The 16,117-nt window shown below is 48.1% G+C and overlaps 1 protein-coding gene across 5 annotated transcripts in view; it reads right to left on the bottom strand.

The window, feature by feature from the left end:
- The window catches only part of ERG (ETS transcription factor ERG), a 173,396-nt gene that overhangs the window by 39,148 nt on the left and 118,131 nt on the right, over positions 1–16,117 (bottom strand). For all 5 annotated transcript variants that reach the window (XM_046003310.1, XM_046003312.1, XM_046003311.1 and 2 more), the window contains one exon: positions 3,439–3,590. In XM_046003310.1, coding sequence (XP_045859266.1) covers positions 3,439–3,590 — 152 coding nt within the window. The remainder of the gene's footprint in view (positions 1–3,438; positions 3,591–16,117) is intronic.

A 16,117-nucleotide genomic window follows, 5' to 3' on the forward strand; every position in this document is an offset into this window, starting at 1 on the left:
TCCAGACTCAGAATGAATAGATGGGCCATCTTTCCCATATTACTCTCCTTTGATTCTATGAACTCTTTTTTTTTTTAAGATTTTATTTATTTATTTGACAGAAAGATCACAAGTAGGCAGAGAGGCAGGCAGAGAGAGAGAAAGAAGCAGGCTCCCTGCTGAGCAGAGAGCCTGATGCGGGGCTTGATCCCAGGACCCTGAGATCATGACCTGAGCCGAAGACAGAGGCTTAACCCACTGAGCCACCCAGGCACCCCGATTCTATGAACTCTTAATCACGTACTAAATGAGGCATCCCCTTCTCATTGCCTGCTGACACCCTGGAGCCAAATGACACCCACCTTTTGCAACTGTGCAAGATTTAAAGGTCTGCATTTTAAAAGCAGATGCTTAGACATAAATAATTTTTTCAGCTATCTTTATGATTAGCACTTCTGAGTGTCCATCGATGTGTTTAACTAGTAGGAACTTTATGGACCAGGTGGAACCAGGTTTGGAGAATTCCATCTGTGTGTGCAGAGCGCTCTCTGGCCAAGATGTGCCTGCAGGAGGTACCTGGGTCCTGGGTCCGGGAGCTAGGGCTAAAGATACAGACCCAGCAGCTGACAGAGCTGCCCCCAGGGCTTGTAATCTCATGGCCCCATTGGGGAATTATCTGGATTGTACAATGTAGGTGTGTGTGTGTGTGTGTGTGTGTGTGTGTGTGCGCGCACGCGCATATCAGTGTGTATGTGGGGGGGCAGGTGGGTGGATGGGCATGGGTGGATGGGTGTTTGTGTGGTGTGTGTTCATCTGTGTGTCTCTGTATGAGCACACACACATGAAGCTTGGCCAATAACTGAAAGACTCACAGCTTGCAAAACCAGCCACAGCCAACTCTCTTACAAACACTACTAACTGACTAACTGCCTGCATGGGCATGAAGCAACCAAAGGAGGGAACAGCTGAAAGAGGACTTTCTTCAGGGGATGAAACCAGTCTTTACACAAAACCTTAAGTGTGAGCCAATCTGCATGACCACCGTTCCACCCACTCAACTGATGTTTAATGAGCACCTACTGTACAATCTCAGGAATGGCGGAAGCTCTGACTTGATTAAACTGAGATATAAATATCTCTCCTGTTTCCTCAACATGTTATTTAAGGTAGAAAGCCTCAAGTCTGACCCTGTTGGAAGTGATACTGATGACTTCAAAGCACATTGACCACAGGAGAGAAATATGACCTCAGCAGTAAACAGGGTGAGGGTCACCACGCATTACCTCCGGGGTCTGTGATTCTATGAGGAACAAAGACAAGACTCTCCTCAGACTGGTTCTCCTGTCTTAAAGAATGAAAAACATTGTTTTGCCTGAACTGCAGAAATGACACTCTTAAGAAACAAGGCTTAGGGAGAGACAGGTATGGGTGGGTACCCTTTGGGTTCCTACCTCATCCTGTTCATATCCATACAGCGTCTGAGGTAACAGCATCCCTCTCCTCCATTCCTCCCCAGAAACAGGCCTGCTCCCTCAGCCTTTTTTTAGGAACCATACAGCCAGCCACGTGCCTCGGACACTTGCATCTCCGTATTTTTCCCCATCAGCAGGACCCACCTTCTGTTCTATAACCCAGGAGCGAGTCAACAGTTTCTGGTAAGTAGCTCAGCTGTGGTGAGCAAACCAAATACAGGGCTTCCATATGAAAATCATCTGCCTTTCAGTCAACATCAAAACCAGTTTTGTCCCTGTCATCAGGTGCACATGAGACTTCACCTTTGCTGTCCTCAGTAAAAGTCTCACAAGATGCTTCAAGACGAGGGAGAACCCCACGAGCAATGCCCTCCATATCAACCACACCAAATCAGCTCCATGCAGTTTACTGAAGACCACCACCTACCCCCACCCTGCCTGTGACAATCCTGCAATGACACTCGGGCCATGAGCCCAAGCCGGATGTTCAGCCGCATTCTCCGTGCACTGTCTATGTGGAAGGCGACAGACGTCCGTGAACGTGACTGTACACAGACTAAGGGGCAGTGGGATGGGAATCACATCACGGAGGGGATTGGAGCCCGTTCGCCATCACACTTCGCACAGATGAATTTAGGTGACCCCTGGAGGAAGGCTTAGTCAAGTTTGTGCAAACCTCACGCACACACAGAAATCCTTTCATCCAATCCCCCCTCAGTTAATGTTCTTTGAGTACCTCCTGCATGTCAGGCCCTGTGCTTGGCCATGGATGCTGGGCCTTTGGGGGCCTGAGGTTGTATGGAGTGAGGAAGCTAATAAGCAAATGGTCACATGAATGTGCAGTATAATGACAGATGGGAGGGAACACTGTAAAGACAAATAAGGTAGGCGGGGGCTGAGGTCCATGGGTGGATTCAGGAATGGCTCTAGGTGGGGACGCCCTCAGGAAAGACCTCTCTGAGGAGACATTTGCACCAAGCCCTGATGAAGGACAGAACTACCCTGAATCAGGGGTTTCAGGCTGAAGTGACAGTAAGTCCAGGCCCCTGAGGCACAGCCAGAAGGTGACCAGATGGCCGGCCACAAGGAGTGACAGAGGGGAGCCTGCAGGGGCTGTATCAGGAGCCGAGACTGAATCCAGCACCTCCAGGAAGAGAACAAAGTCACCGGGACGGCCTTTCTGAACTCCAACTGGACTTCTTATTAATCGTAGGCCCTGGGAAAAGTTAATTAACCTCTGGGAGCTCCATTTTCTTTATCAGGGAAATCATGATAAGGATTCTTATTTCCCAAGATTTCCTGGGATGGTGTCTCCAAACTGCTTACCAACATCCTGACACCGACTAAGGACTCATGAAGTTGTCCCTGTGGTCCTGGTATTTTGGGGTTTGTGTGGCATATTTCCTCCAAGGAGCTATATGTAAGCCATCTCTCCTATTCCCTTCAGTGTTTGCTCAGCAAGTAAGTTCCTGGCATTTTCCTCAAATTCAGAGCTATTGCTTTGGTTTGAGTTTAGAATTACCTCTGTGGCAAAGAATTACTCCGGTTCTCGGAATCTGCATTGTAGGCCAGGGATAGCTGGAATTTTTGACTTTGAGAACAAGCAATACACTGCTCCCAGCTTTTTATTTTGCCAGATAAGATTTTCTTTTCAAAAGCTTAGCATCTAGTATGAATAACACTTCATTAAAAAAAAATACCTAACACCAAATAATCTCAGAGAAAGAACAATTTTCATGGATTTCTATTCTCAATCTCTCTCTCTCTCTCTCTCTCTCACACACACACACACACACACACACACACACACACACACACATCAGTGGACAGCTCACCCAAGGTGGCCAGACTCCTGCTGGCTTCCATCTACAATAATTCCTTTAGACCAGTGAGGGTGATGGAAGCCAGAGGCAGGAAGAGAAAGTGGAATGGGGCTCTGGAAAGGGGCAGTTTGCAGACTGAGCAGAGCGAAGTATGAGCCTCTGACCTGCTGGGACGATGACTCTGCGCTCGTTCGTAGTCATGTTTGGGGGTGGCATGTGCTTCTCTTCCATGTAGCTGCCATAATTCATGCCCACGGTGTCTGGGCTGCCCACCATCTTCCCGCCTTTGGCCATGCTGCATTCATCCGGGGAGTTCCTGAAGGGGAAGAAGATAAATCCTTCCATTATTGCTGCCACCAAGAAGCCTGCCTCCCAGCCTTCTTGTGATATGCAGAGAGAACCAAGGAAGGACAAGGTAGGGAGGCTGATGAAGAAGGAGGACAGAGGTGTCAGGGGGCACATGTGGTGTCTGCTCCGGGCTGAATGACCGTGTCCCCCCAGAACTCCTTTTTCCAAGCCCTGACACCCAATGTAATGGTATTTGGAAGTGAGGCCTTTGGGAGGCAATGAGGGTCCCCCTGAGGTCATGAAGATGAGGGCTCCTGTGATGGGATTAATGTCATTACAAGAAGCAAAGGAGACCAGAGGACTCTCCCTCTCAGTCTCTGTGTCTGAGGATATACTGTGAAGGTGGCCATCCACAGCCCAAGCAGAGAGCTCTCCCCAGACCCCAACCCTGCCCACACCTTGTTCTTGGACTTCCAGCCTCCAGACCTGTGAGAAATAAATTAATTAATTCCTGTTGGATAACGCCCCCCCCCCCACAAGGCTGCATTGTTTTGTTCCAGCAGCTGGAGCTGTGCTAATATGGTGCCATGCTTGGTGGAAAGACAGGGCGGGCACAGGGGAAGTAGAGCTAACACCTGGCTTCTGTTTCTTAAGCCAGCTCCTTCTGAAACTGTCATGTCAAAACTCCCTGGTGACAGCTGTTTGGAAACACTTGCAGGGAAGAGCGAACTGCCATTGCCCTCTCTCTGCGACTCGAAACAGGCTGGGTACACAGATGCTTGGAGGCGACCCCAACTCAGAAGACACTCTGCCAGGCTTATCCAAGACCGACATTCCTCTTGCAAGCCTCAGAATGAAATCCTTGTGTCCAATTTCAAATCGCTACAGCCAATCTTGGGAGCTTTGAAGTCTTCCCGTGTCCCCAGCTGAGGTGCGGGCAGGCAAAGCAGAGAAGGAAGCAGGCCTGGTGCCCTGGGAGGAGGTGGGAGATAGGACTCAGTAGCCCTGAGGCTGAGATGTGGTGTGAAGCCAGCTCTGAGCATGCAGAAAGGGGTCCGGATGGCACCCAGGAACCGTTCACAGAGCTGCTGTTATTAAGGCAGTCACAGTCTTCTGAATAAAGACAAACCTGCCTTTTTTTCTAGAAATAAATCTAGTTAGTGAGATTTGAAGGTTATAAGATATGATGAAATATCTAATAGGGAAACCCCACATGGAAAATCGAGCTTAACCAGAAATCAGGAAAATACATCGATGCTGTTTAGAAGTTGAACCCACAGGTTGTCAACTCAAGATCACTGTAGCTAAGGGGCCTTGACAGTTGGGTTACATCTTCTAAGGTGGATTTCTGGCAATTGCCTCTCAGGCTCTACCCAACACAGGATTCTCATGCTCTTGGGAATCTCCAAATTGTCGTTGGATGTTTGATTTCCCTCCCAGTGTCTAAGGCCTTGAGGTCGTGGGCTCCACTCCAATGAGCTTTTCTTCAACTTTGCCACACCTCACTAGCTGGAGCTCTGTAGCCAACTGGTGGAATTGTGGAACTATGGGCCTGGCATGGATGTGACCTTCAAATTTGAGAAGGTCAAAACCATTGGAGGCAGAAGGGCACTCTCTGGGTGGGACGGGCTGGAATGGGATGGAGAAGTTCATTTGAGAGCCTAAGACGTGGACAGGAAGTTCAGCCTGAGGGGCAGTGCTCTGGGAAGAGTTCACTCAGAATCTTCAGAACTCTGAAAAATCACGGTTTCCTCCCAGCATTGTTTGCACACGTACCTCGTGCTGATGAAGGGAGTTTAGGGCTAAGGTTGAGGAAGCTGCAGGTACGTCTTTGGGGGAAGATCATGGTCAGGGTCAGAGGACTAGGGCCTTACCACAGGCCTGGAAATACATGATCCTGCTTCATGGCATCCCCACAGCTGTGCTAACATGAAGGAAATTTAAAAACAAAAACAGTCTGAGTTCCCATGGTGTGGATTCTCTATATTTCCACTGTGGCCTAAACATGCATTATTTCCTGCTGATGCTACTTTTCCTGGCTTCAAACACTTATCTCTAGAAGCACCATCCCAATATCACAACTGGAATGTCTTCACTTGAGACTTCGTTTCCTGTCCCTTTGGAAAATTCCATCCGTTGAGTGGAGGGTGTGTGTTTTGCTCTATTTGCCTCAAGGAGAGGAGTTAGTAGGGAGGAGAGGACAGAGTCTAAAAGATTTGGTTCTTTCGGGAAAACACTTTAGATGCTGATCAGCGGACAAACATGACTCCAGCTACAACGAAAAAGTCTAGGTGAGCATTGCAGGTTCCCTCATCTGCTCATCCGTTTAGACCACTTTAATTGAGTGCCTGCTGTATACCAGGCACCATAAAACCTCTCTTCTCCAGCAAGACAGTTAAGCCCTTCCATCCAGCTTTCACTGTTTAAAAAAAAAAAAAAAAAAAAGCCACATGAGCCCCCCAGATCCAATTTTCAAAAGCTGCTCCTTCAGAGCTTCGGAGGAAGATAGAATGGAACTGTGTTCTTGATCGCGTCAAATAGTTTTTGTAAAAACCCTAAGGGAACTCCAGTCCCAGAGAAGGGAAAGTGTCACCCGTAGGCCTCCAATACGCTAGTCTCACGCAGGTAATCAAGGCCCAGGGGCGCCAGGTGTGCTGTTCTCGCTTCTCAGTCATTTCCCCTTGTTTATTCTCTTGGGAATTTTAACAGCCCAGTGAGGAGCATATATTCAGGTGGGACCTGTCCTGAGAGCCAAACCATTACCAGTCCTCCTACAGCCTGGGTCAGCAAGTGTGGGCACCATCTCTGTTCTTTGGAGTTATAAACCAAGTACACAAAAGAGAAGAGGCTTGTTCAGACCCCAGAGCCAGGAGGCGTCAGAACTAAGACTTGAAGCTGGACAGCCTCACCTGCTGTCCACGCTTCTAGCCCCTGAGCAGAACCCCTCCACCAAGGAAAGGGAAGATGCTGTCTTTCCAAGGTAAAATAGGGCTTAATTTCATAAAGGCATCGAGACTTCCCTGCCCACGTGTTACTCTGGCTTAAGGCATGCATTGTCCTACATGCACGATTGTTGTTGTTGTTGTTGTTTTTTTTTTTGAAGATGTTATTTGGCAGAGAGAGTGTGTGCACAAACAGAGGGAGCATCGGAGGGAGAGGGAGAAGCAGACGTCCTGCTGAGCCGGGCGCCCGAAGCAGGGCTCGATCCCAGGACCCTGAGATCATGACCCAAGCTAAATGCAGATGCTTCACCGATTGAGCACCCCCTCCCCATTTCTAATCCAGGACATTGTCGTAGCCCCCATTCATTACCTGGTACAACAGGTGTGGAACACAACCGGGACATGTCTAAAAAAAACCCAAGCAAGAGATAGAGACAATTCCTGGAGGAGAAAAAAAAATTTTTTTTTCCTGAGGCATCTATTTGGATACCACTTTATTTAAGGAAAAAAAAAATCTTAACATGATTCAGAAAACTGACAAGTGTCTATTTAAAAGTCTCCCAATAAAAACATGTTCAGCTCGTGGCCCAGGTGTGATGAGGAAAGCCCCAGGCTGTGGAAATCCACCTCCCGGTTTACGCCCTGCAGCTGCACAGACGCTGGGCATTCTGAGGTTTCCAAGTCAGCAGGGAGAAGCTTCCCAGGAACGGTCTGGTTGGTATTCCACAGGCCGCAAGCCCTGCCTGGGAGAGAGGGTCGTGTGATCTGTATTCCACCCTGATAAGGATTGGGGGCTTCAATGCAGTGCTTTTGAAATGCACAGAGCAAAGCGCATCTCTTTAAATATTGTATTCTTAGTACTTGATTATGTTTTCCAGCAGTTTCTGAGAAAGTTCTAAGGCAATTCATTAGATGCTTGCTAAATGGGCAATTAATTTGGTGAATGCGAAATATCTCTTATTTTGGGGGGGATGAATTCCTTTTTTGCAAATAAGCATCACTCAAGTTATTTCTCTCAATGACACTTTCTTTTTGGGACATACAGAAATTATTATGCAAAACAAAATTATAATGAGAGATCACCCCACACCTGTCAGGATGGCTAGCAAAAAAACCAAAAAATAATAAATGTTGGCTAGGATGTAGAGAAACTGGAGCCCTTGCACGCTGTTGGTGTGGCTGCAAAATGGTGCGGCTGCAATGGGACAGAGAGTGGAGGTTCCTTGAAAGTCTTTAGAAAAGACAACCATACGACCCAGTGATCTCATTTACACGTATTTATCTGAAAGAATGGCAATCCAAATCTCAAAGAGATACTTGCACTCCTACATTCATTACAGCACGATTCACAATGGTCGAGGTGCAGAAACAACTTAACCGTCCACCGTGGGTGAATGGACAAAGAAAATGTGGTGTATACAACAGTGGAATGTGAGTCTCCCCTAAAAGAAGGAAATCCTGCAATCTCTGAGAGTGCACGAAGCTTGAGGACATGAGTGACATAAGTCAGTCATGAAGGACAAATACTTCAGACAAATATTCCACTTCACAGGAGGTGTCTAATATGGTTAAATCCAGGGGATTCGTTAACGTGGTTTCCATTATTCCACAGAAGCAGAGGTTTCTCTCATGGCTTCTCCTGAAGAGAACGGGGTGATAGAGCAAGCAATGTCCTTCCCAGGATCTGATCACAGATCCAGAGCATTCCACACAGCAGCAGGGGCTGGTGCTCCAAGCACACAGATCTCAGCTGCTTTGGCTGCAGAAATCAAGAGACTACACATGCTCAGCTAGAACTCCACACTTGCCATTTCTTGACACTCTGCAAAGAACTGGCCAACCCAGGAGATCGGGGAAGATATATCAAGAATAATGGAAATAATGGAAAGAGAAAGATCTTGAGAGAGGGAAGGCTATAGATGCCAGTTTCCACAATCTTCTATTTCTGCATTTTAAACTCATATTGACCTCTGAGAATGCCTAAGGCACCGGGGACAAACAAATATTTATAGACCATACTTGATTTGAACCAGGCTGCTGGGTCCTGAGTCCAAGTACTTTGCCAGAACACTCTAGGACCTCACATAGTAAGTCTCCATGAGCAGTCATTCTCCTGGATGGGAGACATAACTGAACAGACCCTCAGAAAACTCTGTTTCGTTACTGTCGAGTATCTTCAGAAGGATATCCTGGGAGTGGCCCCGAAGGCAGTTATGGGGAGAGTCACAGATGTGAGCTGTACAGGAGCGGCCACATGCAGACAAAGGCAAGGTCTCGAGGGAGAAGCCAAAGATGGTGTGTGGATGTGGGCGTACGTATGAATTTTGATTAGTCTAGTTTTTTTTTTATATTTTATTTATTTGACAGAGAGAAATCACAACTAGGCAGAGAGGCAGGCAGAGAGAGAGGAGGAAGCAGGCTCCCCACTGAGCAGAGAGCCTGATGTGGGGCTCGGTCCCAGGACCCTGGGATCATGACCTGAGCCAAAGGCAGAGGCTTTAACCCACTGAGCCACCCAGGTGCCCCTGATTAGTCTAGTTTTTTTAAAAAAATGTTGATCAACTCAATTGCCAGTTGAATATCAAGTGCTCTCCCCACAAGTCTTCCCTGAGGTGCTCTGCAGAGACGATGGGCTTACCCTGGTGAGTGTGGCAGGAAATCCAATGAGAGGTCCCCACACCAAGAGGCACGGCAGGAAGGAATATGATCCAGAATGTGTGCGCAAGAACTGAGGACCAGCACAGAAGCTGGACCATCGGGAAAAGAGTGGGTCTAAGGTTTTAAGGTCAAGTGGAATGCAGCCAGAGACAAAAGCTTCATTTAGCTGTTGCTATACATAATACCTTATTTTTAAAAAGGGTAATGCACCTGTGAAAATGTACTGGGAAATTAAAGTCGGGTCTTTGTTTTTGAAAAACAAAATAAACGTGGCATCTGACATTGGTTTTCTCCCATCAGAGACTACTTACAGCAGGGGAGATTCCATCATGGAAAGAGCCCACAGTGAATGTCACAGATGTGGGCATTAGCTTGACCAGAATGAAGCCTCAGCCCTGCGCTGTGTGAATGGACCTCATTTATCCAAGAATGTCACCAAACACAGCCCAGGAGACAACCCTGAGCTCACTAGCCCCATTAAATCTGTGATTCTCCCTTCTTCACAACACTTAGGCTCCACTCACTGTTAACTGGGGCCTTAGAAAAAGTCCAAGGCAAGTCAAAATCAAATCTGGAACATCAATATACTTCTTCTAGAAGTGGATAGAGACACACACGATCTATCTATTTTATCTGTTCTATAAAATAGAATCTATCTATTTTTTCAAGACCCATCCCTCGTCTTATCCCTGAGTTCCTTTTGCCCTTTGGAGACAACTATCACTGCCTTGTTCTCCAACACAGGCTTTACTTCCAGATTGATCTTCCCCAGATACAAATCCTCACTGGCTATGTGCAACCTAAGCCCTTTGTTGGGATAAACCCACACTCCCTAGATTCTCCCCAACCATGGGTCTTCTCAACTCATTCACCCCTTTAACCTGTATTTATGGTGCAAGTCTGCAGGCCCTGCCCCAGGTGCTAGGGATTACCCGGCATCCCTGCTCTCCTGGTGTCTGCATTTGAGTGAAGGAAGCCCCTCTCCCCGAGTCGACCTACGTTTGCCCTTGAAGACCACATTCTCCATCCCCCCAGCTGTTATGTGGATAAGCAAGCTGACGTTACTCTCAGGCAGTCTTCAGTTCATCACTTTTTACTAGAATGTCACCATCTTCCCGAATGTTCTTTTTAGTTTATTGGGTGATGAAGCTCCTTGTGAGAAATACGAAGGTTTTCTCTGGCGGCTCTGCCCCTAAAACTAACCCAGAGAGGTCAGTTCCGAGAGAAGGCCCTCCGTGGGAGGCTGGCCTGGGCACGCATTCCCGGCCTGTCTCAAACCAAAAACCACCTTCTCAGGTGGTTTTCTTCCCAAGAACCCTAAAAGCACATACTTAGACCTAATCGACCGAACAAACTCCTAATCGAGTTTCATAGCGTGAATTGAGGTAAGTCACCACAAAAGGTATTTTCAGGACCCCAGACAAGGAGGGGATTGTCTGGAGAGTGCCGGGGTAATTTGTGGGTCTGTTTTATTTCTGAATCAGAAGCAGTGGAAAAGCTGCTTCAGACCCCATGGCCTGAGCAGCGGGTGGGTTCGGCAGTGATTCATGGAGGGCTCCCCGCTCAGACTGAAACTGTAGATGTTTGTCTTTGCAGCTGTGTGTTATTTTTACCCTTACTAAATACGCTCTCTTACACCTGGAATCCCAGTCTCTTCCCTCCAGTCCGGTCCCCTTCCCCTCCTCCAGAGCAGCTGAAGACTCGGTTAATTAAAAAGTCACCACCAACACACCAACAGTTAGTTCTTTGTCCCTGAAAGAGATCTGAAGTTTTCCTGAGTTTCATTATTGAAGTTTTTCATTTCTTTTTACAGCTGAAAATGGGTATCGGCGAGATCTTCAAATCTGGGGAGAATTGCATCCTTTTGGGATTCATCATTTGGAAATGAAATATTCTATAGAGTAAGATCTCTAGTTACATGCTCAGCATGAAATGTGGCATATTTTATACCTTGGCAGTTGTCTTTTTTTTTCCCCCTTAAAACACTTTCATTTCTCAGAGAGGAAAGAATTAACCCCAATAGCCACCAAGGCGCTTCAGTTTGTTTTTTTTTTTTTATTTTCATAACAGGCTATATAAATTCTGGTTGACCAAAATGATTTCACGTTCAAGATAGAAAATGCCAAAGCAGGCCCCATGTCCTTCTGCCAACACCCACAGTGAGCCGATGGGATTCCCGTGTGTCATAATGGGGAGCGGGACTCTCAGGTTCTCTTGCTTTACAAAATGGCGCCCATCCACTTGACATCCCAAGAGATGGCAACGACAGTGTGGACTGGCTGCAGAGGAGAGGGCTTGAGGAGAGTTCTGGCCCAGATAGAGAAGCAGGGGCAAAGTCTTTGTCTCCCTCCTGATTCTTCTCTGAGTGAGGCTCTCTCAGTCTGTGTCTCATTTTTGCAGCCCAATGAACTGACATCTGTAAAGACTCAAGGTCCCTTACGAGTAGGACAAGCTATTACTAACGGACCTCACTATCACTGTTCGGAAAATTCATTAGCTTGCAAGTCTCCAGCACCGTGCCGCCCACACCTTGGAAGATGGCCGAGCTCTCTTGTATGCCAGTCTGATTCAGAAGGCTGAGGCAGAAGGGAGTAAATGCGATTGTCGTTGTGGATTTCACTGTCCTGACATAATACATGAAGTCTTATAGAAATTGTAGGAAAATACACATTAAATCATATCTCCAGAGTCAAAGTAGAAAGGCATGGAGAGAGAAGAGTCCAAGCAAACCACATTCAAGAATCAAATATTGGGTGTTGCACATAAAATGAGGGAATGGCATTCAAAGATCTTCAGCCGATAGTCCATTCTGTAGGGGGCTGCTGGGCACAGCTCAACACAGACGATACGCAGGGCCCAGGAACCGCCCCCATCCTCACCCTGAGAACTTTTTTATTCTTACTGTCACCCCAGTGCGTATTTACTGAGAGCCATCGATAGGCTTGGACGGCAAGTCTCTTCATCATGCTGACAGTTTTTAACACGTGGTTTTGTTTGGAAACATCTGACGAAGGCGAGTGCAGGTACATTGACCCGCCGTAATAAAGTCAAATGAGAGGCAAGTCAATGGTTTTTAAATATGTACTATTCGTAAGAAATCGAAATGGTCAGGGTTTGGATGTCATGCCTCTGAGACAAGCCAAAGAAGGGGTAGCTCGTCTGTCCCGTGGAGGAAGCTGTGCTGGGCAGCTAAAGGAAGCAGCCTGAGGGACTGGAGAGGAGCCCGGGCCTGGTGTCCAAGGCCTGTGACAGGTGGATATGAGCAAGTTATGAAAATGTTGGGAAGCTCAATGGTTTTCATTGGGGAAAAAAGGGTAGAATCATAATGCCGTTTCGTAGATTTAGTGAAGAAATTGGAAGACATACTGTGTGTTAAAATCTACGAATAAATCACGGTGTGATGTGGAGATATTGATGAATGCTGCTGTCTTGGACACTTTCTTTCCTGCCAAGGAGGACTGGGTCACACCCTCACGCCTGCTATGGCTGGGCCTTGAACATCCCTCAGTTCTGGACTTGTCACGGATCCCACAGGAGCTTCCTCTCCTTTGATGGACCATGAGCTTCTCTCTCTCTCTCTCTTTTTTTTTCTTAAGATTTTATTTATTTATTTGACAGAGAGAGATCACAAGTAGGCAGAAAGGCAGGCAGAGGGGGAGGGGAAGCCGTCTCCCCGCTAAGCAGGGAACCCAATGTGGGGCTCAATCCCAGGATCCTGAGATCTTGACCTGAGCCAAAGGCAGAGGCTTAACCCACTGAGCCACCCAAGTGCCCCTATGAGCTTCTCTTCACCTGTCTTCATAGCGGCTAACACAGTGCATGATGCCAACACCAGTTAAATGTTAATATAAGGCAGGTTTTCTCAGTTTTGACACTATTGACATTCGGGGCCAGGCCATTCTTTTAGAGGTGGAAGGAGGGGGATCCTCTATGGTATATTGTAGGATGCTGAGCAGTGTCTCTGGCCTCCAGCCGTGAGTTCCCAGGAACACCCTCTGGTCGTGACAATCAGTAATGTCTGCAGACACTGCCAAATGTCTCCTGAGGTGCAATCACTGTGGTCGGCAACTGCCAGTTTCATGAATTAAGATCCATCAAACTCGGGCAAGGAGGCAAGAGCCCCTCCCTTTTGGCCTGGTGTTTATGGGAGCTCAGTGCGTGGCCCCAACATGTAGGCCGCTACTTAGAGGGGCCCAGGCTCTAATTCAGGAGGATTCGCAGTGTGGGTTGTCCACACCTCATTTGGGGTATGCCCCCAAACCCTGGGTTCATCCCCACTTCCCTCTTTCTCACTCCGTAGTCCGACGCATCAGCAAAGCACATTAGTTCTACCTTCAAAACACATCCAGAATGCCATCACGTCTCCCCCACGTGCCAGCCTTACCACGCCAACCCAGGCCCCAGCATCCCTTACCCTGATTCCTGCAGAGGCCTCCTCTCGGATTTCGGCTTCAACACAGGAGTCAGGGAGACCCTGCTAAATCCGAATAACGTCACACCCCAGCTTTGCCTGCAGCCCCCGACGGTCCTCCCCCCTCACTCAGAGTGAAGCCCACTGTCACTTTACCTCATTGCCTGTTTGCAGCTTGGGTCACTAAATGTCAGTCACAGCTGTCCCCTAATGCTTCCGGCTGACCTCAGGGCCGTTGCATTTAATACTACTTTTTTCCTGGAATATTCTGCTTTTTAACCAGGGGGCATTCTCTTACCTTTGGCACTTTACTCAAATGCCGTTTTCTTAGAGGTAACGCTCTCGGCCATCCTACCTACAGCAGCTACCCCCTTTCTGGCTTTATTTTTATCCTTCACATTTACCATGATCTAATCGGCTCTATATTTTAGCTAATTATCTGAATCAGTGGCCATCTTCCCCACCAGAAAGTAAATACAGCAGGGCAGAATTTTTGTGAATTTTATGACTCTATGTCAAGGACCTACAACAGTGACTGCACACAGTAGGCGCTCAATAAATACTTGTTGGATGAATGAATGGCTGCATGCATAACCAATAGGTCTGAGTCACAGCATGGCAGGCAAATTCTGTCTGTCCCAGCTGTGATGAAATTCCAGGTGGGCCTGCGTGGGAATTTCATCGCCTGTGGAAGGATGCAGGAGATATCCCATGCATCACGCCTGAGACCCAGCTGACTCTGAGTCACAGACACTTAGGTCCCCTAAAACAGCTGTTCTGCATACAGTGCTACTTGCCTGCTCATGAAAGGCAATTTTGTTGTGGACACGTGTACGTGTGTGTGTGTGTGTGATTTCTTAGCCTGTCTTTCCTTTCTACGGTGGCTTCAGCTTAGCAACCTCACAGCAAATGAAGGCCATCAGCAGGGGACTCACTTAGAGGCCAGGTGAGCTGCAAGCTCTCTCCCCCCACCCGCAGGGCCCTCTGACTGTGCACGGATGCTTCTCTGCTGTGTGAACACGTAGGGGTTTCTCGCACGTCAGGCTGGAGTGAAGGAAGGGGGAAGGTGGGTGTTCTTGGACTATTGAGGCTGAGAAACGATGTCCTGTGTCTACACGGCATCCAATGAGGTTAGTGTCTGCAAGAACCGTGCGCTCTGGTACAGCAGCAGCCAAGCCAAACCCACAATTACTTCCCTGTTGGCTCACAAAGCAGTGGTTCCTTTCTCTCTTGTTTTCCTTTTATTATTTTTTATAGAGCGCTATTATAACAGCAACAGATCTCATTTCGCCACTTGTATTTCATTTCAGGAGTGTGCGAGCCCATAAGGGCTGAGGTTTTGCAGAATTCTATCATTCGGAGAGGAACGAAGTTCCTCCCTCCTCCCAAAGCACTTGGTCTTTTCCTCCTACAGGTAATGGATGGATAGGGGCAGAGAGGACCATTCCCAAGGATGGTATTCTGTGCAGAAGGAGCTGGGTCAGGTTCAGACAAGACCCAAGCTGCACAGTGCTCCTGTCCTGGGGGATCTTCGCGTGAAGACGAGCAACGAGGGGCGGCAAAGGGAACAACTCACGTATAGCAGCCAAAGTCCAGTTTTTTACTTGGGTGAATTCTCCTTGAACTTGACTCTAAGAGGTGTATGTGCCACATAAAATTCCACCACATGGACGTTCTCAGCAAGGACAGTTAGAAGAGGCTGCTGAGCTGGGGGCCAGGAGGTAGACCTCTCTTCTTGCTTCTGTCTCTAACTCCCTGGTACACCTGGCCTGAGGCTTCTGTGTCGGGAGAGCTGGTGGGAAGGTGGCAACTGCCTCTGCAAAGATGCTGGGAGATGGAGTGTTACACCCTTGTCCCTGGTGCTCATGCCCTCCCCCACAGTGTCTCTACCATGAAGCCTGCAGGGCAGGACCCCTGTCTCCATGACTCAGCCTCTGCCCCTGACAATTCAGGTAGGGCTTGTGCAGTCAGGTGCCCAGTCAAGGTCTCCAGAATGAAAGCAGAGCAAATGCAAGTCCGGGGCCTCTTGTCTGGAGCTGGAACTAACGTGTGTAAGTATCACGCAGTGAGTCAGCAAACCCTGCAGGTCTGAGCCACAGCCATCTTCTATCTGCTAGTCGGGCCTCTAGAGGGAACAAGCCTCAGCTACACTGACGGATTTTGAGTATTCCCTTCCTCCATGCCCTTCAGGCAGCCTGCCGTGCTCTGAAGAGCAGACTCTGCCTGGCCACCCACCTCTCAGTATTCTACTAAATCCCAGTGAACCACGGATCTGATGTACCACCCCCTCTACGACTTCCCATCCAGCCAGGCTGAGTCCCTTAGTGACAAGGAAATGAGCAACCCAGGGGAAACTTGGTTTGGAGCTCTGAAAGGAATGGCTCTACCAACGACTGACCTGCACAATGTCTGGGAGCACCAGGTATGGCCAAGTTTCCTGTGTCCACCTGGCCAGGGCATCACACCCAGTGACTAATCCAACACTATCCGAGGCATTGCTGTGAGGATGTTGCACAGATGCTCTTAACGTCTATCACCCATTGA

Source organism: Meles meles, chromosome 4 (assembly GCF_922984935.1).
Source record: "Meles meles chromosome 4, mMelMel3.1 paternal haplotype, whole genome shotgun sequence".
NCBI classification, from domain to species: domain Eukaryota; kingdom Metazoa; phylum Chordata; class Mammalia; order Carnivora; family Mustelidae; genus Meles; species Meles meles.